Source organism: Melospiza melodia, chromosome 1 (genome assembly GCF_035770615.1).
Source record: "Melospiza melodia melodia isolate bMelMel2 chromosome 1, bMelMel2.pri, whole genome shotgun sequence".
NCBI classification, from domain to species: Eukaryota; Metazoa; Chordata; class Aves; order Passeriformes; family Passerellidae; genus Melospiza; species Melospiza melodia.
This window is the reverse complement of record NC_086194.1, coordinates 54882922-54910719: the sequence shown is the minus strand read 5'-3', so window position 1 is coordinate 54910719 and position 27798 is coordinate 54882922. Positions and strand designations below refer to the sequence as shown.

At 37.8% G+C, this 27798-nt stretch overlaps 1 protein-coding gene across 3 annotated transcripts in view; it reads right to left on the bottom strand.

Moving 5' to 3' along the window:
- VPS41 (VPS41 subunit of HOPS complex) overlaps positions 1-27798 on the bottom strand; it is a 107135-nt gene that overhangs the window by 46660 nt on the left and 32677 nt on the right. For 2 of the 3 annotated variants that reach the window (XM_063158417.1, XM_063158410.1), the window contains 4 exons: positions 17716-17790; positions 12110-12172; positions 10912-10977; positions 1658-1777 (listed from right to left, as the gene is read on the bottom strand). In XM_063158417.1, the coding sequence (XP_063014487.1) occupies positions 1658-1777; positions 10912-10977; positions 12110-12172; positions 17716-17790 (324 nt within the window). Of the gene's footprint in view, positions 1-1657; positions 1778-10911; positions 10978-12109; positions 12173-17715; positions 17791-23178; positions 23198-27798 lie in introns of those variants that run through there. The other variant, XM_063158426.1, reaches the window with a different exon arrangement.

Sequence of the window (27798 nt, the reverse complement as noted above, 5' to 3'; positions counted from 1 at the left end):
AAAAAGGACTCCAGTCCTTGAAGTTAAAGTGTGGGATAGTGTGGGATAGTGTGTGTGTGACTCCTTGAATGGTGTGAGAATGCCTGAGTAGTGGCTTCTCCTCTTAGAGGTGTGCCATTTGCATCATGAATTGAAAGGCCTTCCACAGTCAACTTCCCATCATGAATGAGCTAAAACCTGTCCAAATGGAAGTCCAGCAGCCAAATGCCTCTAAGGATTTATCCCTTAGATGTCTCAGTTTGTAAAACTTGCACTATTAGCTATGGAGGAAGGAGAAGAGGCAAGGAAAAGCAGAAAACTTGGGTTACCTATGCATCGGAAAAGCAGAATTAGACCTTATCTAAATAAAAAACTAGGTAGACATGCACACACAGTAAGAAGCAAGGCTATAAACATTTTCTCTGATTTGGGAAAAAAGAAATGTAACACAAAACCTTGCTAAAGAAAGGAGTTTAAAAAATTAAAGGGGAAGAGAAATGACAATAACCAAATATATTAATCTTTCAGAGGGCAAATGTCATTTCATTTTTCTTTGAAATATAGGCCCTGATCATGGCTTTTTGTCTCTGACAGATGGCTCTCAATGTTTTATTAGTACTCTGTGTTCTGTTGTGGCACATCATCTCTAGGGATAGCTCTTGTCCTATCCATTCCAGCAGATACCTAGAATATGTATTTAATTATATGGATCTGAAAAGAACAAAATCTTCAAATAATCTAATGTTATGTCAGTCAAGCCCTCAGTGAAGCTTCCATTCTAACAGAGTTATTAAAGGGAAGCAAATAGACAAAGGTCCGCCTTTACCAATTTCATATCAAACTGGTTTTGAAATATAAAAAAGAAAAATGGTTTAAAATATTTTAATAAATGCCTCTGTTTAGGATGGAAAAACAATAGAAAAATAAAGCTAGTGTTTCAGAAGTACTTTTAACACATTTAAAAAAATACTTTGGAATTTAGACATTATACACATTAAAAACATATCCCTCACTGCTGAGCTGCAAAACATAGAGCTTGACCCATCAATTAAACATACAGTGATAGGTGAAATGTAACACTTAGAATGAATGCAATGGTTTCCTTTAAAATTACACTTAGAACAAAAGAGGCCTATTTTTTCTAAGTCTAACTTTCTTCTAGCGGCCTAACAAAATGAGAAATTATTACTGTATTTTTTTATAATCTGCAATAGTGAAAGTGCATATGACAATGTCATTTCAGTACAAATGACAAAATCCAGACAGTTTATTTTTTTTGGGTGGGTGGAAGAGAGTGGAGATGTTCTATTATTTATATAAAGAGGAATTACATAGGCATTCCTTCCTCAGTTTGCTTCAATAAATTGCACTAATCAAAATTCTAATTAATAACAGTGTACATTAGTGACCATCACAGTGGTATGTAGAGCTACTTTCCTAATTTCTTCAGAAGTGGCAATCATATTGGAGAACCCTGACTAATGAGCAGAAAACAACAGATGAAATTTCCAGAAAGAAATAACATATAAACCACTATTCTTCAATGCCTTCTATACTCAATTCTACAAATTCACAGCTTTTCACCTGAATATTCTGGCAATTAGCATTGAAAAATGTCAATAATCAGTGCAACACAGAGATTTTTTTTGTACATGTAATGAAAGTGAAAAATACTTACCATATTATTAGCCCAAGCAATTAAGTGCCCTCTCCATTTTATATTTCTTATATTTCCTTCCCCTTCATGTAAAACTGAAGGCTTCCATCTATTCATCCAACCTCTTTCATATAACAGCAACTATGAAGAAGTGCAACAATAAATATTTGACACAGTACTGTATGCAGACATTGAAGTTATTTTTTCTACATTATCCCTTACTCTGTTTGGATTTAGGAGAAATGAAAAATACACACCTATCACAAAACAAAAGCAAAAAACATCAAAAATTTTGCTATGCTATATTTACATCAAACATCTTGTATATTACAGAATTCCTGTTAAATTTTAAAAATATTAATCAGAAGGCCTTTCATCAAGTTTCTGCAAAGAACAGTAAGAATAATTATTTACCTTTTAAAGATAAAGAAATTAGGGTATTTCCAAACCTAAGTCTACAGCACTAGTGACAACAGTTCAGAAAATTGTTAAAGAAACCAGGTCACCTCACTGATCTTGACATTCATCAATCTCGTTATAGGCTCCTTGCCTCCAAAAAAATAAGCAGTCAAAGAAAATTAGAAGATCCCCAAGCCTGTGACCTTTTGCTTGCCTCCATGTGGAACTACACAGTGTTCCACAGGGGTCTAGAGATACTGTGGTTTAGTCCCACATGTGCAAACTGCACTATACCACAAGTGCTGCTGACTGTAAAAACTAGTGTGCTGGTAATCTCAGGTTCTAAGGAAGGTATTTTAGAATATCTAAAAGCATAAGAGATGTTATGGGATGCTATTCAGCAGCAAAGAAAAACCCAACTACATGCAGAAAGTCCGCACAGAAAGACAGCCTGTATCGATTAGTTGAAGCATGGTGCTAACAATGTGATGGCTGCAGGCTGGATCCAGTTAGGGGACATTCGCTCAAGAGTTGAACTCGATGATCCTTGTGGGTCCCTTCCAAATCAGAACACTCTGATTTTGTATGTCTCATTAAGTTATTTAATAGGATTACAAGGAATCACTGTGAGAGAAGCAAAGTGCAGCACTTGGAGGGATACCCAAGTATGAAGCTGAAGCATCTACTGAGATCATAGTCCTGCTAACTTGTGCATGAGTACACCCACATACAAAGATATGCACAACCTGAACCCAAGCTCCCGAGCTCACACCTCACACTGGAAGGTGTGAATTAGCTGCCTGCAAGGATTTCTACCATGCTTAAACTCAAATGGAGTACTCTTCTTGCTAATATTTCCTATCTGAGATCCAGCTGTATGCACTTTTTATATATGGTTTCCCGCCACTTGTATTTGGATAAATACATAAAGTGTTAAGATATTAGTTGTTTAAAATAAGATCTTTAAACAAAATACAAGATTTTAATGGCAATTATCAGACTGCCTGTCTCCTAAAGCCACCAGATGGCACCAGAAGACAAGTATTTTCTCCAAGAGTTTAAAGCAAGCATAGGTAGGGTAGTCTATTGAGAAATTTTTGTGTGAATTGCACTGCAGACATCAAACTTTTAATTCAAGCAAAGTGATTTTGTGTCCTTCACATAGGTCACATGAAGGCCCAACTTTCAGACAGTATAGTTTTTTTTCCCACATATGAAAAGGTTACTGAGTAACTCTCACAGAACACGTTATTTTACAGCTACCAGGGCAAGCCACTGAAAGCAGCGTTACATCCACACCCACAATCCAGTGCTATATGGAGGGATTTCCATTGGAAGACTGGTAGGTAGATGTTAAGCATAGGACCAGCCCTCAGCCCAAATGAATGATCTCCACTCAGATGCTAAAGATGCCATAAAAAAAAAAGGTGCTGTGCTGATCCAGACTTGAAAATTACTTTTTTTCCTAAGGAGAAGAAGAAGGACTGCTGCTTGGATGCTTATACCATGCAATAAAGACAGCAGCAAAATACGTGGTATTTGCATTGAGACTTACTGGACAAAGATCCAAAAGCTGATGTGGATGATGTGAAACCTAGCTGATGTCAATTATATTAATTGTACTTGGAATTTTTTCTGCTTGTGACTGAATTGTGATTTAAATTAATTTATTATACTCAAAATCCAGAGCAAACCTGGTATGACACTTTGCATCTTTTTTGTTATTCATGGTTTGGGAACATCATGCTTCTTCGTGACTCTGAATAACAAATTGCAAGGAAAAGTAAGTGATCTGAGAAAGTTCTTCTGAAGAGAGAAGGTAATTTGAAAAATCCTGCTTCCATCTATGCTCAACCCTAAGAATACAAGCTTTTAGATCAAGGCAGTATAAGACAACAGGCTGGTATCAGCTATAATAAGGATGGAAATTGAATCACTGAAACACCCTATCATTCCCATCTTCAGATCAGCAACTGAAATAGGTCAAACACTAAGGCCAAAGGGCTCTTCACACTGTGGCTTTAAAAAAAATGCAATCTCAAAACATGCTTAACTAAATTTTCTTCAGTGCAATTATCTGTGTGCTGTTGATATAGACACTGTGATTTATTTATTATTTCTTAGAGCAATGGCACCTGGAAAGTGAATTTGTGAACCCAGAATTTTCCTATGCATTTTGGAACTGCTGCCTACTGAAAGCATCTCTCTCAAAATGAAGAGCCTAATTTCTTTCTTAACCTTCCTTTCTGTCTCCACATTGAAATGTTGATCATACTAGAAGGTAATTTAAAACTTCAAAAGACTTGTAAGAAGAAATCCATGGTTTCTGGAGGGGCTCTTCCTACCACCTCCCTCTATTTTGGTAGGAGAAAAATATTTTAAGACTTTATTTGCATAAATCCTAAATTATGGTAGTCAGCATTCACAGTACTTACATTTCAACAGCAGCCAAAATTCCAATTTCTTGGCTTCTCTGCAATAGTTTGTATTCCCTGTTTTTCATTTGCTCTCATAAAACTTTCTAGTCTTTTGTTACAAACAATATAGTTGTGCTTAGAACACTCTTTCAGTGTTTCTTGCATGCACTGCAATTTGATAATACAGCTAAAATAAAATAACCTTTAGCATCAAGGTCCCCACCCACACTGTTTCACAGCACATTGCAATCTTCTGTTAGCTCACTAATTATTTTGCCAGTCTTAACTGCATATTGTCCACCAGATCATTAAGAAAAAAGAGACACTGAAATGTATGAGACAAGAGGTGGAGCAGGACACTTTTTGGTTTTAAAAAAAAGTTGGATTAGTGAATACATGAATACATATTTTGGATTAGTGACTAAATCTCTCCATATATTTTATCAACAGGAGATTAATCTACACCAAAAAGAGCTCAACATTCTATTTTAGAGTGCATTCAGGAAAGAGAATAGATGAATGCTTGGACTTAATGGAGCTTGTCATGCAATTAGCATTAACACTAACTACGTATAATCCTGGTCTCAAACTATGTACAGGAATTCCCAGTCCTCTGAACAAAAACGTGAATGATTTGCAACTTTGGAAGCATCAACATGGTGAAGTAATTCAATTTAATTTATTCTCACTACCACTTACTAGCTTCAATATACTGAAATAAAATCTGTCTGTTCTCACAGAAATTTCAAAGGAAACACACTTTTAATGATGCCTAGCATCACTACTTTGTTTCAACACAGTGACTTCTGTGTAAAGATTTGAAGAAGATTTAGTGAAGAAAAAGTGAAGAAAAAAAGACTTAAGTCTTCAATTTGTAACTGAAGAGCCACTTTTCCATTCTCTACTGCAGAACTGTTGGATCAGTTTTTATCTCCCAAAATCAAAATTAGGAAAAAAGTCCCTGTAATTTCCTTGTCCTGTTCTTTGTCTAAGTGTGAGAATGAGCCTATCTTTGGCATTTGTCCTGTGTTTTGGTGCCTCTGTCACCACTTTCACCTCAGCCAGGCAAGACCACAAAAATCTCAAATGCTATTTCCATGGTTACAAGTGATCACTACAGCTATTTATTGTTTTCAGCATATAACAAATATTTACAGGCACAGTCAAGATTAACAGATACCAGAGAGTAACACAGAACAGCATGCCTCATGAAGACTTACTGTTTAATAGTTCATCCCTAGGAAAACATACAGCAACAATAAAAAATTATACTTTGTATTTGAAACAGACGATGGGACTGGAATGAGCCCAAACAAGACAGAGAATAATGTAAGCCTCAAGCTTGTGGCTGAAGATGAGCTTTCAAGATTTCATCACAAAATGTTGTGCAGGGAGCTGGGATGTGAACAGAGAGGAGGGCAGCAAGTGCAGTCAAGGGAAATCAAGCAAGGAGGCAGAGGCACACAGCAGTATCAGGAGGTATGTGATGGCAACAGTGAGAGATGAAACAAGGAGCTACTGCTGTACTTCATGGACAGAGGAGCTAGACATTTTGAGATGTTTAATACAAACAAATGCCACAGGACTTTTATTAGGCTTCACTTTTAATAACTCAACTGCCACATTCCAGCTGTTGCTTATTCAAAAAAAGCTACAGAATTAACACCTTGAAAAGCAAATCCTGCCGTCTTACAGGCAGAGAGACACATTTCATACACTTAGATCCTCTTCAGTTGCCACCTCAGGCAATGAAAAAAAGGGTTCTACACAGACATTTGTAAAACACGAAACTATAGACTGCATGCACATAGGACTATGATCCATTTCCTTTACACAAAACAAATTTATTGCTGCACAAGGAGAATTTTTGTTTTAGTGATGAAGAAGAAACACCTACCCAAATACCCGTAAAGAAGAAATGTAAGCAAAGCTTATTAAGCAAACAGGACACCCTACATATCCAAGTTTCATCTGTTTAATAATATGGGATACATCTGGGCATTATGCATTGCAGCAAGGCAATAACAGACCAGTAGTATTGTGGTTTACCTGCTGCTACAGTTTGTTTCCTGCTTATGGTAAATTATCCGAAGCATGGACAGAAATTGCCACAGTATTTACTCCTTCTTCACTTAAATCAGACCTTTGAGTATTTACTGAGTGACATTTTATAGCTTACAAAGCAATCTGCCTTTCTTGTCTGGTACTCTTCTACCCAACATAATGCCAAACAGCTGACTATCTGCTTTCTAAAAATGGACTGTGCTGCAAACAGCATCCTGACAATTTAATAATTTGTCAAAGTACTTCAGTTACTATGAAGTACACATCATAGGGTTCAGAGATAAGGTCATCTACATACTCACCACACAAAGTACATCTGCTGACACTAAAACGCAACAATTAAAAAAAATGATCTGAGACATTCCTTGACTTTAACATAGAAATTCCACTACCCCTAACAGCAGTCACAGATCCTCAACAATGCTTTTCTCTTTCCACTTCTGCACTGTTTGCAATCACCATGCTTTCTCTGTATATGTTGTTGCTCCACCTGGAGTGGAAAGGAATTTAGATTGTCTTGTTTTGCATTTCAGGCAAGAGTTACCATGGGTCCAAAATTCTGACATTGAAATAGTTTCTTTTTTGGTTGTTTTTTTGTTTGTTTTTCATTTAATAAGAAATTTCCCCCAGATAACAATAAGTTCTCTTTGCTTTTATAAAAGAAAAAAGAGTCTAATATTTAAACACAAGCATTGATATATTTAAATGTTAATTCTAGGAGGATAAATGGGACAAACACGATCAGACACATCTGTATTTGAAGATCAGTTCTTATAGTGTATCTTCTGCAGCAAAAGAAACACAGACATTATTAAAAAGGTTTTTATATATATTTCCAACAAATACATATATAAAAACCCATTAATATGTTGTGTAGCTATAGACACAGATAGATATAGAGAGATGACACTGTTGACAGTCACTGGGTAAATCAGTTTTATTTTGGTTCTCTAGCCCTTAAAATGTTTCAGAGTGGACATGAAAATCAATATTTATTATACAAAATATATGTCCTAGGCAAATGAGGAGACCCAGTCCTTTATGATACAGAATATTCTACTCCTATACTTCAGAATACATTTGCTTAATTTGTGCTGGGTCCCCACTACCATGCTAGGTTGAGAAGACTCAAAAAACGCCTTCATTAGCACACATTCAGCAGGGTGACTCAATCACTCCAGAGGACCCACTCTCCTAAGTGTTTCCCTACAAAAACCTTTGTATCTAGTTATTGATGTTAATAGAGATGATGTCTCTGCCGAGAGAGGAATCTCAACTTGTCCTGCTCTCCTTGTCTTTACATAAGTCACAGTAGCTGATACCTTGACTTTGCATCTGAAATAATCTTCAGTCTTCTTTCTTTATTAGTTCTGTCTGTTTAACCCTCATGACATAACGGATACTTGGACTTCACAAAAACATTTATTTAGTTGATGTATTGGGGAAGACCAGCACTCTAAGAGTTAAATCAAGAAAACCTTGTTTTCAGCTTTACCACCCTCATTTAGCTGGCTTTTACCCTGTTATTTTTTGAGATTAGAGCCTTTTTTTAAAAGGTAGAAGGTTATGGCCTGCAATAACACAGTATTTGTCTTTTCTCCCTTGCTTTGAAGCTCTATTGTCTGCTCTGGACAGAAATCCCCTATTATTTACAATATACAGTATTATTATTTCAGGGTTACCATCATCTGCCAAATAAGCACAACGGTGCTGTGGTTAATTGCAGAGATGAGGAGGGGAACTGGGAAGCACCTCCTTTTAGTTTGGCACCTAGTGCTTCTCACTGCAACAGTGTCAGTTTCCACAGTACCTGCCTTATTTCTAGGCACAGATAATATAAATTCACTTAGGAAAATGGGTGAAATAAGCTTTACCAACCCAAAATATTATCTCAATTTTAACAGAAGTTCTTTTCTTTTAAAAATTAATGCTTTAATATGCAAACAATTCAATTAGTTCATAATACATTTTAGAGAAAAGCTTCTCTATATGCCTACTTAAGCAAAGTTAAGCAACCATATAAACAAATGCACAGCAGAGTTAAGCTTACAACACACAATAATTACCCCAGATACCCTAGGGAGCACTGCTCTTAAGTCAGCTTTAGGTCAGGCTGAGCTTCTAAGACGTAGCAAATCCCAGCATTACACAGCAATTCACCCAAGTTCCAGACATCCACCTGTGTAGGGAACTGAGGACCTGCAATGTGCATCCCTGAAGCATGTTGCTAGGGTCTTTTTCCCACTTCCATATCTTAATATTTCCAGGATGCCCTGAGTGGATCTTTGAACTGAAAAATGTATTTTTTACACATTTTATATTGTTATGAAGAATATTTTTCTAAAAAAATGAAGGCAAAGCAAACAAAAAAACTCACTCCACTTTAAAATTGCTTGCATACATTATTATGTCACCATTCTCAGAAAGTAAAAACAAAAATGGATCCAGCTTTTGAATTAAGAGTTTACATTCTATATACCATGTTTTTTAATGCAGCTCAGGCAAGGAGCATACTATTAGAGCTTTAAGCAAAGCTTTTCTTTTACATTTGCTCCAAAATTAAGATACTCTTACTGTTACTCTTACCTTGGTGTGGATGAGGACAACAGGCAACACGCTTCCCACCACTGCCAGCTATCAGGGATGAAGTTAGTGTATACATGCCAAGGCTAAAAGTGCACAGACCTCAGGAGCCACAGGAGGACTGTCCCCTTCCCTGAAGGAGCTCACCTTGGTTGCTTAACATTGCTTAAGTAGGCACAATTCCCCAGACACAGGGAGAGAGTGGCGAGGTCCACAGCCTGAGGCTGTATGCTTCAGCCTGCTTCTCCTCACTCTTCAGCTGCCTGCTGCCTGCTGCCTCCATACTACACTTTGGCTTTACAGTTCAGGAGAGGTATAAATGTTCAGAAAAAGCAAGAAAGTAGCTTTCTTAGTAGGTGGAATTTAGCTTTCTAAATTTTCAAAAAGCATTTTGTGGTTGCTTTTACAGAAGTACATATGCTCCTTTTGGAGGAAAGGAGAGAAGGGGAAAGGCTTCTACTGCAAGGCTAAAAGCTTTGTTTGTTGGTTTTCTGTACCAATAAAATCAAATTTCAGGCGTCAAGTGACATTTGCTTCAATGCTAAATACCTTATGTTAAGATGTCAATTAAAGTTTTTCTGAGGAGGAAAGTTCCTCAGCAAAGCATGAATGTATTAAGAATGAGTATACCATTCCCCAGAGGACAGAATATAAAACAACCTGTCAAGTAATCAAAGATAACCAAAGAGAATGTGTTAACTCCCTGATGTTTTTTTCTGTTCGGCATCAGGTGAATGCAAGATCTTTTACCACCTGACGGAGCCTGTTCTATTAATTCCTTACTCCTCTCCTTCCATGCCCCTTTTATCAGCACTAAAAAGCTTCACAAACTGGTGGCTGACAAAGACACACACTGACTGCATTATTTTAAGGACAACACCAACTTCTACCAGCCAGAAAAATCTGTCAAGCACACACACCACTTAAATAACTAAAGCACAGCTGTGCTTTGAAACATTTTACTGAACTGTTAATGAAATTTAAGATGCATTCAGCACTAGAAGCCTGTAGTTTTTGTGTGCTGGTAAGAACAATGCAATGGCATTTGGTTTGATGCATCTGTGAGGATTGTTCATCCTTAACTCTTAACAGAAGGCAAATAGAATTCCATGAATTCAAGAAAATGTTCCAAATAAAACTTTTCATATTTTGACTGAAAATATGCAATGTGATATAAGATACCTGTAGGACATGGAAACACCTGCAATCTGGAAGTCAGAATTGTATCCTACACTAACAAGACACTTAATGTACATTTAAAACATCGACTGAATCCAAATAGAAGACTACCTAGAGATGTAAGTGCCTGGAATGGGGTGAGCTCTACTATACCAAGAACTCCCCTCAGTTCATTTAAAAAAAACCAACAAAACCCCTCACCATGGCCAAGAGCTGATGAAGATACTTGGGTTTATTTCCTTAAAATAAAACCCCAAACAACAAAACAAAACCCCATCCCAAGAAAGCACCCACAGATAACATGATCAGTTTTAAGGTCTAACTTCTGCTCCCACTTCAACAAATTAAAATGGAGAAAATCTGGCCCAGGACATATAAATTACTCTTTTTTCAGGCTATCTAGACAGAATGGTATTTCTACTCTGAATCTCAACTTGTTGTGACATGTTTTTAACATAAAAATTGCACTTTCCCTCTGAAGTCACTTCTAATTAACAATGTTTTAGAATACAATGCATAAATAGAAGGAAAAAGCAAAAGTCTTTGTTCTAGGTGTTATAACTCACATACACAGCCTTCTGAGCTATATCAAGGGCTATTTAAAGGTAGCCAAAGTTCATTATGAATGCTTACCTTTTTTCCTCCTGTTACAAACTGCTTGAAGTGGGATCTTACAAATTGAGGATGAACAGCAACAATCTGGGGATGGTGCGGGAAAAGGGAAAGAGAGGATTGTGGCTTAAATAAGAGTTTACATAAAGCACCACATCACTTTTTAAACTAGATAACCCTTTGTCAATTATCAAGTACTACAGCTGAGTTCTTTCTCTGAAGTAAAGCCTAGTTGCTTCATACACTTGGTTGTTTTTCTTAGAAGATAATTCTTCATATTATATGCTGCAGGACACGGGTGACACCGAGCATCATGCTGCATTGAACAGCTACTTTTTTGTAGAGCAAGCTGCAGAATTAGGACCAATCAGAACAGGACTGCTGTGAGCAAGTTACCCCAGTTAAATCTGGTCTGGGGCCTGTCTGAAGGGCACACATACCCCAGCCCTGCCAGAGGACAACATGGTGTAGCACCTTACACAGTCTCTTTGCCTTATGCGTTACAATGTCAAGAGCGGAGATCCAGCTGTACCAGCAGTAAAGGCCCTAGGAGGCAAGTCTGGCATGTCACATGTGGCATGTGTGAAAACTTAACCATCTCATTCCTTTCCCCCACACCCCAAAAAGCAGCTGCAACATGGAAGACCCCAAGCAGCAAAATGCAAACATTTGCCCACATCGCCTTTCCTCCTGCAAGAAATATTTCTTGTTAAAAAGTACTGGATTTTCCCATATGCCTAGTAGGTGTCCTTTTTTCACCAGCCAGACAGACACACTTTTCTACAGCAGAGTTAAACTCAAGTCTTCCCTTCAGATAGGGCACATCAGTATCACTGCCCATTGCCTTATTTTGAGGCAGGTTTAATGGATATGAACTGGTTGCAAAGTATTGACCTCCCATTTAGCAGAACCCTCAGAATTTGTATCACAAATCTACAAAGAAATATGGTGAGACAGGTAACACCTGAAACAGGACAATTTCTCTTTCACTTTCCTTTGTATTTGAAAAACTCAATAATACTTCTTACAAAACATAGATTGGCTTTCTTCCTACCTAACCAGATCAAAAGCTTTTATATTGAGATAGAAAACTATTTCCTAGTTACTTGAATAACATTGTCAGGAAGTGATATTCCTCTCTTTCATTTATATTGCATGTGATCTTTCTGTTATTAAAGACAACACCACCACAATTACTATAGATTAAACAAGCACTTACTTTAATAGGACAGTCAAATGTTTCATGAAACTCTTCTGCTGAATATAATCCAAACACTTGTACCTGAAAAAGTATATTGAAAAATGAAAATTATTTACCTGATATACACTGAACAATTAACACTGAAAGTAAAAACCTAACAACTAGAAGATTAATTTGAATGCTAACATGACATTTATTTTCCTAAAGGAAGGCACAATTAACAATTCAGAGCTAATTGATATGGCTTGGTCTTCTACAGTGACATATCTCTAATATTTGCAGCAGTACAGAAATACTTTTATGAATATTTTTCCTCGTGTTTTTTTTTGTTACAATCACAGTAAAAACAATAAGTTCCTTTCACTTTAGGCTGATCCAATCTGTTTAACAGATAGAAACCTAACTATGGTAAGAGCAACAGAATAACATTCAGGAGAAAATAAATTAAAAATTCTTCCTTTCTGAGAAAGAATGGTAGGATTTTTTTTTCCCTCCAAGCAATACAGGGTTTACATAAGAAAAGAAACTTGTGACAATAAAGCAAAACCAGCCTGAAATCCAAGTTCCATATATTTCTAGGCATCCTCCCCTCCTCCCAAGTGCATACAGTGCTATTTTGTTTTGTTCCAGGATCACTGGAAATTCCTTTCTCTGAAGATTCCTCCCTTCTCACTTATATCGAGGTATCAGTACATTTAAGAGTCAGCAAAGGAGTTGCAACCAAAAGCAATCATATTTATCAGAATTAATCCATCGAAGAAGCATCAACACTGAATTTTAAAAAAAGTTTCTACTGTCAAGAGAATGAACAGATTTTTAAAATGTTTCCTTCCTTTTAATTCAGAACAAGTACAGAGATATCAAGTGTTAATGAAATGCTATTAGATGATATGACTACAGAATAAGGTACCTCCAGATTATTTTAAGTACAGCCCTCTTTTGGATTCATGTCTCCCCATTCAATAGAAAATATTCCCTTTCCTTACTCTCAGATGAGACAGTTAACTGTCTAGTTCCTGCAGAATTTAGGAATAAAATGGGGCTGATGACTTATGGCCAGAAATTAGTAACTGATTTACTAACTATGTTTTCCAGGAAGAATAATAAATGGTTTGTTCTTTCATTATGTTTTTGAGAGGTTTCCACCCACTGTCAAAAATTCTTGAAACAAACTCATCCAAGGAGGGATGAACACCACTGGAGGAAGGGAGAAAAAAAGAGCATCCCATGGAGTGATCAGTGAGGAAATGTATCTGACAGAAAATCTACTTAAGAATGCTCTCAGATAGGCTCTCATTATTTTCTGGAAAATTTTCTGGAAAAGGTAATCCCTTCAGTAATTCTGCTCTGCATGTTCAGCATTGGACTCTAAAGTTCTAAAAAATCTTTCAACCTTATTTCTTTCTTCCCATCGTGATTCCTTCAGAGAGAAAAATAAAAAAATAACAGTAATGAGAAAATATAAATCCCTTTAGAGAGACCTGAAGAATAAAGTCAGTAAATATCAGTAATGGGCCACAAAATGTGAGGCTTAATTGCTCAAAAGAGATCAATTCAGGGCCCAAGAACACCCAAAATTCCTGCAGACGGTCAAGAAGACAAAGTAAATATATTAAACTTCAGGGAAACTACAAGAGGAACTAAGCCATCTGCAAGGAACTGGGACATCCTTAGAGTGGCTCAAAGTTCAGCAGGCTCGTGAAGTTAAAAACATCTCCCTGCACCTCATTTTCCTTTCAAGCTTGTCTCCTGGATACATCTCCTAAGCATTATCAGCTCAGTCCATTACTCATTAGTGAATATACTGCCTCTAACAACACACTTTAAAAATACTTCTGCATGCACTGTGTAGGGCTGAGCTACTGCTCCAATGGATTAGAAAAATCAATATTTGGAGACTGTGAGATGTATCACAAAGCTGTGATTATGTAAGCCAGCCAAAGGGTTGTATTTGAATTGGACCTGGCTGTAAGCCTAGAAAACCTTTGGGCTGATGTCTAGAGGATTTTGCTTTCTGGGTTTTTGTTTTCATCAGTTGGCACATCATATTCAGTACTATAGCCTACACAAAGTAAGAAACAGAGGAAAGAGAAAATAAGACAGAAAATGAAAGGAGAAAAAAAAAGAAAATACACAGTTAAAACATAACACTACAAATTCTGTGAAAGCAGAATCCTCAAAAATTACAAAACACCTGTCTCAAATTAAAAGTAATTAATCAAAATTAGCAACAGGGCCTTCAACGTTTTCCTAATATATCACTGAATACAGCAATATATTTCTTTTGGAGTATTACAACAACATGGAGTGAGCTAAGAGGAAAAAAACAATTCCACAAAAAATACTATCATGTTTACTCTAGGGACATCATCTAACAGTTTATTACTTCTTAATGTCTCATATTCTTCAGAAAGAAAGTGATTCTTTTGCTATTACAAACCTATATTGGATTTATCTATTTCCACTTTCCATGCCCACTCTGTTCACGATGCTCTTAGGCAGCTGGAAAAAGGATTTTATGATTCCACTATATTTTGCTAGTCCTGTCTGCTTTTAAATATCTAGAACCCACCACTTCAGTGCATCCAGACTTAGCTGCTTCTTTGCTTCCACATGTGGAAAAAGTAAGCAACCTTCAGTGACCAAAAGGCAGGAAATCAAGTCACGTTTCTTGAAAAATCATCAATGTAATTCATGGATATCCTTAACATCAATGTTGTTACAGGCATTAGAGATGACACTAAAACACGTAAGCACGTGAGTTTTCAATATAATTTCTATTTCTTCATATAAGAAAGTTACAGGCCAGAATAAGAGTGCCAATTACACTCTTATGTAATGTCATGGAAGCTTTAGCAAAATCGGGAGTCACATCCAGGTTTTTCAAGATAGTACACCACTAACTACATACAAAACTAATAGAAAAAAAAGAATTTAAAAATCTCTACAATTCTGAGGATGCCAGCCTGCTCCCTGTTCTATTTATCTGAGCACCAAAATTCTCTTATACCCTAACATTTCAATACCCAGCAGCTAGACTAGAAGGCTGGTGTTGGTTATGGTTTCTGCTCCTTTCCATGCCAGTGGCGATCAGCTGCAGCTGACTTCATTAGAAAGGAAGGTTTTCAAAGAACCAAATGTGCAGTACAGAAAAGCTGCAAGTGGCTCCCAAAGCATTTGTTGGACATGCATGACATACATGGGACAGGTTTTGACATTGGGTCTAGATGCTGACTGTCAAGAAGGTTAGAAAATTGTACTGTTCTTCTGTGCTCTCCCCCCAATCTATACGGCTAGATCAAATCTAGTTTGAGAGTCAGAAAAAAAAGTAGTAAAATAAAATATACCAGCAGAACAGATATGAGGAGGAGGTTCTCATCATAAGGCCTTTCTGCAAGAAAATAAATGACTTCCATCTCTATCATATTGGATCCATTTTGATATGTGAAAATGCACTCTACTTATAGCAAAAGAGAACATATCTTCATTAATTGGTAGAATATACTTGCAGCTGACTCAAAATTCCCAGGCTTCTTCTTTACATCTGCTTTTTTGTTTAAAACTGATTTAAGAAAACCAAACTGTTTTACTGTACTGCTTTACTGTTTCTCCCCCCTTGTTTTTTTTTTAAAAAGGTTGTCACCACTTTTACATATTTAATCAAGTTAATAAAGACTTTGTAACTACTTGTACAAGTATTTTAACTGCTCATAATATCAACACTCCCACTTTAGTAAGGTAAGAGCTATAAGGAACAAAAGTTACACTTTTTTATGACCAGAATCTGTAAGTGCTACATTATCTGGCTGGAAATCTGCCATTTTCTTATACAGCAGCACAACATAAAACAATTTATTTTGATCAATTTTAGGGGTGGATTATTTCACAGACACGAGCCTTTCTGGATCATGTGGAAAATCTAACTTCTAAAATACCCATATCTTTCAAATCTCCAGATGAGTTTTTCACAAGTGTAGAATATGGTGAAGCATCAGTGTTCCTGGACTCTATGAATGCAATGCTGAACATGGTACCTGTGATACTACATTCCTGTGGCTGTGGCACTGTATTTTAGACTGCCTTGTATAGTATGAATGTCATACATGGGATCCACAACTGCTATTTCACTAAATGAAGACAGAGTCACCATTTAAAGTATTGAAGTCTTTTCAAATAGAACCACACCAGAGTAGTGATTATAGGTTTTTCAGTATATCTGAAATGAAATAAGTGTATTTAATATTAGCTTAGTATACAAAAAAAATGTGTATGGCTTGCAGTCTCACCGCAGCATAGTGGATTACTGACAGTCATCCACAGCCATATTTGAGGAGCCCTCACATTAAGTGCTTGCTCCCCAACACCATAGGAAAAACTAAACCAACAATGCTAGCTCAACATTTTTATTAGCTTGCACAATTACTGACCCTTGCCTTATCTTGCTTAGACAAACAGGATACTCTTGTGGGGTTTCACCCAGGATGTAAAATTCTATAACCACTTTGATAGGCACTAGTATCCTAATTACTGTGCCAAGGTACTGACATAAGATATCTCTCAGAAACAAAAGGCCTGGATACACAAACTGGCTGCCTGCCTGTTGAGGGACAAAAAGCTCTATTTGGAATGAAAAAACCCAAACGCACACAGTCTAAAGTGGATCTTTCCCCTTTTTCCCATTGAAAATTCCAGCTGTACTTTAATTTAAAGAACTTCAACTGAATGCAACATTAGGATTACCAACACTCCTCCTCCCCCAAGTCTACTATGTAAGAAATGTTCTCCTGAGAAGTAAGTTGGATATTGAGAAATTATTTAGATTACTTTTAATGCACTGCATTTGTATATGGGCGCTATATTAAAAATAAGCTTAAATACACACTGTGCACTAGAATTTTATCATTGCAAACCAACATTAGAAAATACTGTCATCCACTGAAAAAACAAAAAGACATTCTTATAACTGGAAAATCAATCACCAAAACCACTAAATGTCACAGCTCAACATTCCAGAGAAGCACTGATAATTGCTACTTATACACTACACAAATGATATATGTCCTCAGTCAAGGAAGCAGGTTTTTTAAGAAACTGTACATATATTGATTTTACATTTATTTAATGTGGCTGTTGTAAGACACTTTGTTCTTCTGATAAACTATGATTGTTTATCAAAATATTCTGTAATTCAAGAGAAACATTCATAAAGTGTGTGAAAATGAAAACCACCAGCCCACAGAAATCATGTCCACAAAATCCAATTTTGTGGATTTATAGCAGAAAGGCATTAAAATACTGTCTTGCAGGAACAGCAGAGTAGTCACTGAAGTATAACTGGCACAGCAGTAATGATTAAGTTGACATGACCTCCTGTCACAGCTGTTAATCAGCTTAATAGCAGTTACATTATTGACATTCTTGTAATTACTTTTCTTACAGCATATTTGTGCAAAATATATTTGACTTTAATTTTGAGTATTCAAAGGTGAGTTCAGTTCTCAAAATGTATGGTCAAAGTAGTGGTGCTCAATGCAGGAATCAACTCCACAGGTTATCACAATTATCCTAGTATAATACTAGGACTACCTGCTACCTCAACAAATATATAAAGAGATTTGTTGTACCTTCCCATCTTCTGAGCAAACACCCATGTGCTCTCCACTTTCATCCAGGCTGATCTGATTTATCTTCACTGGGCTCTAGAGAAAGAAAACAAGGAAAAGATACTTTTAAAGTTACATCACCAAGGACATGCTTTAACATTCCTTGCACTTTGAAAGATTTACGTGTGAACGACTGAGTAGTGTTTAGTTGCATGAATCAAAAAATCCTTACGGAATAGGTATTTCTATGACAAAGCCAAAAGACTTCTTTCCAGCCTTCTGCCCCACTCCAAAATTCTGACTTTCCTTTTGCAGTTACCTGCCTCAGGGCTCTGGAACTCCCATGAAGTGCCAGGCTCCCAGACCATAAGCATCTGTGCCTATGCACCACTGGCTATTAGTTCTTGCTATCAAAACACTGGATAAAATGCAGTGACTACAGACACATCAGGGCAACTGGAGACTTTCTATTTTGGTCTGATGGCTAGGGCTGTAATTATTTGTTTTTTCAAATTCCTTCTCTTACATTCATTTTTGGCTCTAATACTGTTCTCAGAAGTATTAGAAGGTATTGAAGGGCAACACAGATTTACTTGTTCTTAGAGAAATACGGAGAAAAGCCTGAAAACCATCCCAATTTAATAAATCTTCCCTTCCCTATCCAAATACACTTTTGGTTCTAACCTACAGGGTTAGACAGTATCTGCTACTGTTTACTTAGCTTAAACAGCTACTCATACCTGAGGTATGGAGGGCTAACTCATAACATCATTTGGATAACCTGATGCATATCCTCTTGCATACAAAAACCAAGTCAATTATATTCAGGCACCAGAAACTTCTTATGCACCATGATCCTGATTTCACCCTCTGTAACAAATAGCTCATCATTTCAAGAATCACTGAAGGATCTTCCCACAGGAAAGTCTCTTACACTTTTAAGAACCAGTTTTCTTATTCTCATAAAAAATAGAATGGAATTAACCACAACTTAGACTACTCCTGTGGTTCTGAGCATGATAAAAGAAATCCATCATACGTTTGTGTAAAAACAAAGTGTCACTGGAAGAGCACTGGAGTTGTGGGATCACATTAGATGCTACACAACTGTGTCTGAAGTATCACAGGTCCTTACATATGCTATGGCAGATGGAATTGCATTAAAAGTATATAATAAGTATATAAAAACACACTCTCCACGTGGGCTATTCTACAGCAGATGAACTGAGGTGTTTTCACACCCTCTGGAAAGTTATTCCCCCCATAATCTATCACACACACAACAAATTCCAACTCAGAGAAAGGGAAGCTTTTCTCCCATCCTCTCTGAAAATATCATATGCCCAAATTATATTTTTTAGAAGCTTTTTTAAAATCAAGGTTGATTGAACAACTGAACACTGCACTGCCATAGTTGTCTGATGAGTTGGGAAAGTTACACTGCCTTTTTGCTTTCCTGCTTTCTTGTGTACAAAACATACAATTCCTGGTCTCGCCACAAAATGGCACCTGGAAATATTGAAATTACTGCCTATTACAAAGTGGTCTTTCTACAGAGTGTTGTTTACAAAGTAGTTCACTGGGAATTTAAACCAATTTTCCTTGACTTATGTGCTCCAGAAGTATTTTTGTTTGCCACAGACTGGTTATGCTGAGTTGCTACATTTCAAGGTCAGACACCAGTGCATGACTAGCAGGGCAGGCAGCTGGAGCACATTCCACAGCTGTGTTCCTTCTGTCACATTTAGGGGGTATCAGCAGAGGAGTACAGCTCAAGCCCATCAACCTGATTGTGTGGCCAACATCCTTGTAAAAGCTCTATTCTCAGATATTGCACACAGAATTGGCTAATTCCAAGACTGGAGGATGCTGAGTAAGGCATCCTGTATCAGTTGTCAGTGCAACTTTCTAGAATCTTCATAAACAGCATGTACTTTCATTCCTGTCTTGCCTTGAAAAATGCCTTTCTAAATTTCTGTTTTGCTCATCAAGGTGCAAGAGAAGACTTTGCCTCTATCTAGGGGTGGCCATTGGGAAAAAGCATTTCTGCACCATTCCCTCTACTACCAGGAACACCTCTGGCCTTCTGAGAGGAGAAGCATAGCAAGTTTAACTGAGTTTATCATGGAAGTGATATGGTTTTTTTTGTTCTGGGCTGCATCTAAGTTGCCATTGCCACAACTTTCCCACTAAGTTTCTTCCCTTCATTTGTTATTTTGCAATTGCAAAGACAAAACATCTGTCTTCAGTAGTACAGTCTTGGCACAGGGTCATACACTAAGGTACAGCGTTCAACTAGTCATGTTCTCATAACTCCAGCACCTACATCCACCATCAGACTGGCATCACAGCAACAGCAGATCTGGCAGCACTCCAATGTGATGGGCCTTGTTGGAGACACTACTGCAACAAAACCTAAGACAAAATGACACAAACCAGGACACACCAGAGGAGCTGACGGTTCAATCCTACAGTCCACACTATTCCTATTTTCCAGTCAAATGGCTTTGAAGAAGTTTGATTCTGAAAAAATGACATGTAAAATATAGGTAAAATGGACTACATAAGCTATCTTCACATAAACACTGAAGACTAGGATCAGGATGATGGAATTTATCTGTTGTAATGAGAAAGTCATGTGGCAATACTTTGGAGATTAAATGTATGATCCTATTCAGGTAATTAACAGTGCTCAGTAAGGCAAAACCTCTCCTGCAGGATACTAAGGATAACAGGAAGGGCTTCTACAGGAATGTGGCAAGCAAAAGAGATACTAGGGATAGAAAAGATGTGGGAAGAAAACAGGAGACCAGGCTACCCTGGACGAAGAGGAGGCTGAGATCCTCAATGAGGATGGATGCCTTGGTAATAGCAAACAGAACTTTGAGGATAGAATCAAGATTGCAAGAAGATTAAATCAGACAGACTTACCAGAAAAAGAAAATAACATCAAACTCTTCAAGCAAGAGATGTAAAATGCAAGAGATGTTGTAAAATGCATAAGTTTGTTTATGTGATGATTAACCCAATCCTGGCAGTAAAACATTATTAGTCCTCCTAGAATAAGTATATAAGCAGTTGTACTTCACAATAAATTTGGATTCTTTGACTATTTCATGGAGTCCCTGTCCCTCTTAATTGCCGACACAACACCTGGGTCACTGCAATCCCAGACACACCAATGGCTTGGACAGAGAAGTGGTTGAGAGCAACCCTGCTAAGAAAGACCTGGGGCTGACAGGTGAGGAAAAACTCCACACGAGCCAGTTGTGTGTGCTCATAGCTTAAAAACACAATTGAATCCTGGGCTGCATCACAAGGAATGCCAGCAGGTCAAAGGAGATGATTCTGCCCCTCTACTCTGCTCATGTGAGATCCTAACTGGAGCGCTGCATTCAGTTCTGGTGTCTCCAACATCAGGAGGACATGAAACTGTTGGAGCAAGTCCAGAGGAGGGTCATGGAGTTTGTAAGAGGACTGAAGTACCTCTTTTATGAAGACAGGCTGAGAAAGCTGAGGCTGTACAGCCTGGAGAAAAGAATGAGACCCCAACTTCCAGTACCTGAAAGGGACCTACAAGAAAGTCTGGAGAGGGACTCTTCATCAGGAACTGCAATGATAAGACAAGGAGTAACGAGTACAAATGAAAAAGGGAAAATTTGGGCTACATATTAGGAAGAAATTATATACTGTGAGTGTGGTGAGACACTGAACAGGTTGCCCAGAGAGGTTGTGGATATTCCAACCCTGATGCTGTTCAAAGCTAGGCCGAATAAGGCCTTGAGCAACTTCGTCTAGGGGCAGGTGTCCCTGCCCATGGCAGGGAAGATTAGGACTATGTAATCTTTACATTCTAAGCACTTAACATTCTGTGATTCGAAGATTCTAGAATGCTGTCAGTGGAAAAAAAGAGTGATTCCAGAGTATTTGCACTTTTCTAACATTCAAAATAGTGCACAATACTTCCAGACTTGTTCTGTTTCTAAACAGAAATTCAATGATACAGTATTTCATAACAGCATATATATTTTAAGTAGCAATTTGGTACAAGCCTTCTGCATGCCCAACACCTTCATCAGTTGCTATTAACTTTTTCTTTCTCCTATTATTTTTTCCTCTTTGTCTCCACCATACACAGATGACAATCAGGGAAAACAACTGAACTCAACTAAAAGAGACCTGCTCATTTACACAACCCTCTAGCTAAGTGTTGACAGGAAATGATATACACAAGGTAAAGCAAACACAGAGTAAATTTTTTTCTGTACTCAAGTCAAACTAGCACATTAACTATAAGCCTGTCTGCTGACATTACAAGTCAGAACTTTCTGTGGAGCTCAGAAAGTGCTGATAGTCCAGGCTGAATATTACATACATTTTAAAATAAAGTTTCAGGAAGAACTCTAATACCAGACTCTTCTTGTTCAGAGTTAAATAACAGTCAAACCTATGATTTTCAGAATTATGTTCCACTGGAAAGCTGTTTGAAAATCAAGATCTCAATCTATTCAGGAAATAAGTAAGAAAAGACCACAGATAAAATTGGTACATATATTATCTAAAGTGTTTCTTCCAGAATCAGTTCCAGTTCTTCTTTTCATAACCATCATTTGTTTAAATATACTTTTGTGCCAGTCAGCAAAGCTACTTACTATTTCAAATTTAATTGTATTAAATTAATTAAATTAAATTGCATCAAAATTAATTGTGTTCAATTGCATCCAATACCCTGTGGATAATTTTGATATTTCAGAAAGGAGGAAAACATATAATATTGTGGGTCACCCCCTCCCACCTTGCTCTTATTTTTCTTTTTTTAAATAAATGTTATAAACTCAGGCATAAAGTTACAACTGCCTTTCCCTTGTGTTTTTTTTAAAGCTTTGTCCAGCTAACACACTGATGAATGTATTTGTCTGACAAAAGAAAACAGGCTTTGGATTTTACAGTAAAGGAATAAATACCCCTCCTGCCCAATCTACCTTTACATATCTACAAAAGATGAAGAATCACTCAAGGTTAGAGAAGACAAAAGTCGTCACTAACTCATCATAATTTGAAGCACTGATTATTTAACACAGTTGGAACCATGATACACACTGTAATTTGGTCACTTGACTGTTGTAAAGGTATTTGAAATGTGCATTGGAAAAAACCTGTAACATGCAAAAGAATCTAAAATTTAGAACACGTAAGAGAGATGATCTAATCTTAAGCCTCATGTCATAAAACCAGAGGCACTGTATATAAAATGTTGAAAATGTACTATTTATTTTATTAGCACTACATTGGATAATCTTTTTTGCACCTAATCAGGACCCCTACCATTAGGCCAATCAAGTAAAAATACACAACAACTTTGTGATCACAATCATACTTCCAGTACTGTATAAGAGATAATAATACACATTTAATTTCTCAAGCATCATAATTCAAGTTCAGCAATAAGTTTGGTCCAGTTGGTTAGGAATGGAAATTATTTACCTGGGAATAGCTTCAGAATTTCATAAACTTTTGAAGCACCAGCAAAGGAAGAAATACCTTCAGCTGAATTTCCATTAGCTTCAGTTTTCTTTCTGATGGAGACATGTTTGGAATTCTGGACAACATAAGTCAGTCTGACTGTTCAAAATCAATAATGTCAAGCTGACACTATAGAACAAAAAAAACCATTACCTTAATGGACGAAAGAGAAGTTTAGGTAGTAGGAGAGAAAGCTAGTAGACACCTTGCACATAAAGATCTAAATGCAGACTTTTGCAAAATCCTAAATTTAAAGGAAAGGAAAATCAAATATCTAGCAGCAAATGTACCTCATGTGATAATCAATTACCTAATGTAAAATGCTTGAAATAAATGCTCTTACTATGGATTAAGTCAGCTCTTCAATTAGGAGTAAATTCATGGCCACTCAGAAAGCTTCTTTTAATTGTGTTCTTTGTGGCAACTCCTTCTCCCCTGACACTCATCATCAACCCACCTTATACAATCAGTCGCCCAATGGTGAACCTGAGAAATCAATCTGCTAATGTATAATTTGTAAAGCTCCCCCGACTAACAAATGGATAATTGATTCTTTCACAAATACTGCATCCCAATGGATTTGAACTGGATGAACATGAAACATAAGACTGGATTTCACTCCAATTCTGTGAGAAATGCAATATTTACAAGCTAGGAATCTAAACATTTTAATAGTTGTCTGTGACTTCATGCCTTTTAGCCATGGTTTGCAGGCAAACCACATGCACATTAGGAGTGTGAAAAGCAAAGCAGTGTTCAATCATACTTACAGCAAAGCTCATTTTACTTCAAGAAGTTCCCATCACTTCTACAATCTCCTTAATCAGTGTTTTCACCCATTCTTTAAAAAGACTTTTCATAAACTTTTCCTAAATTAATTTACACATAATTATTTATCTGTGTGCGAGGAACCAATTTAGCTTTATCTCAACACTGATTGCCAGGGACACATGGGGAAGGGGTTGCACAACTGCCACATGCAGGAGGTAAGCCTTGTCTCTGGGAGGATTTCACCTGGCAACATGGGACTTCACCTCCTCCCAAGGGACAGTCAGTAGGAGACACGGAACTCCCCAGAGAGGCTTCTCCAATCAGACGATGAAAGGTCACCACCAATGGACTGCCATGGAAGGTTAGACTGGGCCAATGGTCTCCAGCCAACAGGCAGGCTTAGGAAAGAGCCAGAGAGCACAAAAAGTAATTTCACCACGAGCAGTGGGGGCCTTTGGAGACTATGCTTTTTGCTTTGAGGGGCTTTTGGGTTTTATGCTTTGTGTCTTTCTGGGGACTTGCCTTTTGGCCAGGGGCTTTTGAGTCTTGCTTTTTACCTTTGGCTTCAGCCTGCTCAGGGGCTCGCCACTGCTCGCTGCTGTGCCCTTGCTGCCCTGCTCGCTCCCTCCTTTGCCCTGACCCCAGTCTGCCTTTTGGCTCTTCTGCCTTCGCGCCTGTCCCTGACCACCACAGTGCCGCTTGGCCCGCGTGTCCTCGCCTGAGCTACTTGCGTTCAACCCGGCTGCTCCAACCGAGCCCGGCACTGCGATGCTCGCCCCGACCCTGTCCAGGGTCCCGAGCCTCCGGTCGGAGCGCCTGCCCCGCGTGTCTGTGGAGCCTCCCCGAGAGTCGCGTCGGCTCGCTCGGAGCCAGGCCTGCACAGCCCGCCGCCCGAACACCGGCGGCACTTCCCCGGACCCGCAGGTGGCAACGCCCTCCTTTCCTCTCTGTCTCCTCTCCCCCCTCTCTCCCTGCCCTTTCCCCTCCTTTTCCATTTTCCTTCCTTCTTTTCTGCCTTTTTCAGCCCTCTTTCGTTTGGGCAACTCCTTTTTCTTTTACTTTTTTTTTTTTTTTCATCACTAATAAACAGTTCTCAGAAACAACGTTTGCCTTGTTTGGCTTAATTTAGTTCCTAATCATCCATTTCCAAAAGAACTCCTTGCAGATTCCCTCAGAGGGATGTGATACCATGCATATGCATATATATATATATATACACACTGAAAGAAGAAAAACACCTAAAGGTCTTTTCTGCTACATGACTATCAGTCTGGATCTGTACAATGATTATGTACAGATTTATTACAATGCAACTTTGTACATGCAATTTGCCTGTTCTCCATACTAAGGCAAATTGCATGTACAAAGTTGCATTGTAATAAAAAAAAACTGTCTCCTAAATGTGCATACTTTTCATTTATTCATGTTTCATCTGCATGCCATTCACATAAACAAGCATGTAAAGCTCCAATGTACAGCAACATGATCAATCAACCCACGGTTGTATACTTGGTTGTATACATGGTTAGCTTACTGGAGTATGGACTACCATTATTATGTTTGTATTATTTCCACCATGGCAGAGGTATCCAAGTGTAAAATACTGATTTGCAAACAGAAACCACCTCAGTTATTGTCATAACTAAGCTAAGATCCTCACAAAACACAAACCTTGCTCCATGTAGGATGAGGAACTGGCTTTGAAAAGCATCCCAAATCCTCAGCAACAGTTGAGCACAACTCTATCATATGTTGTGTCCCACCTCTTTTAACTTCAAAACACTCATACCCAGAGATCTCTTGTACTGAGGAACTGTCTTTAAAAAGAAACTGAACCCACGCACTTTTCTTGTTCCAAATGCTGCAGTGTTGCACTGACTCACAAATATTTTGCATATTTGCAAAATTTCATTGATACAACACAGGAAAAAGCATCTTGAAACCCAAATTCTAGTGCTGTACCATGATCTACCCATAAAAAGACAGAAGTACACACATATGTATTTACATATAGCCAAGGAACAAAGCACAATAACACAAAAGTCTAAACTGAAAATGCAGCTGTAGGAGTTAAAGAAAAAGATGTTCACCACTGCCTGCAATGAAGAAGCATACTCTATATTTATAACATCGAAAGTTTCATTTCCTGAAAATTTACTAATATTCACACCAAAGAGGTTTAGTTCACCAATATTAGCAACAAAATTCTGGTGGGAACTATTGCTCCATTGCATATCCTGTAACACTCTTGAATCTGTCATTCTCCAAATGAAAAATGGGAGATTATGTTGGTTAGAAGAAAAGGAAGGGGGGAAGGCTCAGGGGAGTGACAAGGTCTAGGACACAGAACAATAACAACATTAACTTTTATCTTGTCTGCAGGAAGGCAGACCTTATCTACAAAAACCAAAGATCTCAAAAGCTTGTCTAAAACTAAGGGAATATGAGGACAAGAAGTCTCTGAAATACAGTCTAAGACAGTGAGAAAGAACAAAAAACCTACAGTGATTTCAATATTTTCCACATCAGTGAATCCCTTAACCTTGTTTGTCAACTGCAGGGACTAAGAAAAAAAAAACCAAAACATCCAAGGGGAAAAAAATATATTAACAAGGGATCTCCCTAAATCTCTCGTAGTTACTAGATAATCAGAATGCTTGTTTACGATTGATGGAACTATTACCAAAACCAAATCTATACTGAAAGCCTCGACTACTTCCTAGCAGAATCGAACTGTTAGCTAATTCCTGATGGATCCAAAGAAAAATCTCTTTTCTATTAAAACACTGCAGTGTAAGGAGATATCCTCCTGGGAACTCTGTGCCAAAGTAAGCAAACTACTCCCATTTCCTTCTCCCCCCACATCCCCTTTGCCATCCTCTGTGTAACTGTAGGGCTCTTCAACAATTTTATGTCCTAAGCCTTTCCCTACTTCTTTGTTGCTATCTGTGTATTGAAGCCATCTGAGAATATGAAGCAATATTCCCAATCACACAGCCATGGAGAAGGCTGAAGTACGGGGGGAGGGCTGAGGAAAGCCTGCTGGTGATAGATAGATAGATCTTCCTTGGAAAACCCAACACCCCCTGGGGAGAAAGACTATTCCAGGCAATGCAGAGGTTCACCTCACCAATTTCTGTTACTGCTTTCTTTTCAGAATAGTTTGCCAAACACAATGAACTTGTGAGAATTCATCTTTAAATATAAACTTTCAAGAGAGGCTACTGAATTATTAAAATAGGCTTTGAAGAACAGTCGCCAAAAAATATCTAAAACTCTGAGGATGTAACTTAAGGGGCACTTTCACTGCTTGTTTCTAACAGAATACTACCACCGTCATTAAGGTATTTAACAGAATTTTGTAGAATTCCATCCTTGAAGTGGAAAGTATGAGATTTTACTCCATTTCTTGATAAGCCACATTTCAGAAACGTGACAAATGAAAAAAGCCAAGCAGGACATAGAGTGAAAGCTCTTGTCAGGAGAGGTTTTCTCTTTAGAGATGAATTTATTGGTGCATCCACCAAACAACTTTTGAAGAAGCAAAGGGGCTGTTGACTATTCTGCTTAGGGCTCATGCACTGTTGTGCCAACATCATTTCCAGGAAGGTTTTCTGAACAGCCATGGTGCTCATCCCAATCTTTGACCTAACAGAAGATAGAAGACATCATCCCATGGAGCCTGGAAACACTGTTTCTCCACACATGCCCATTATTTTCTTCATAGTTCTCTTTTTTTTTTTTTTTTTTTTTTTTTCTTTCTGTAAGCTCCTGCAATGGAAAATTTCAGTAAGTACTTTTCCCAATTAT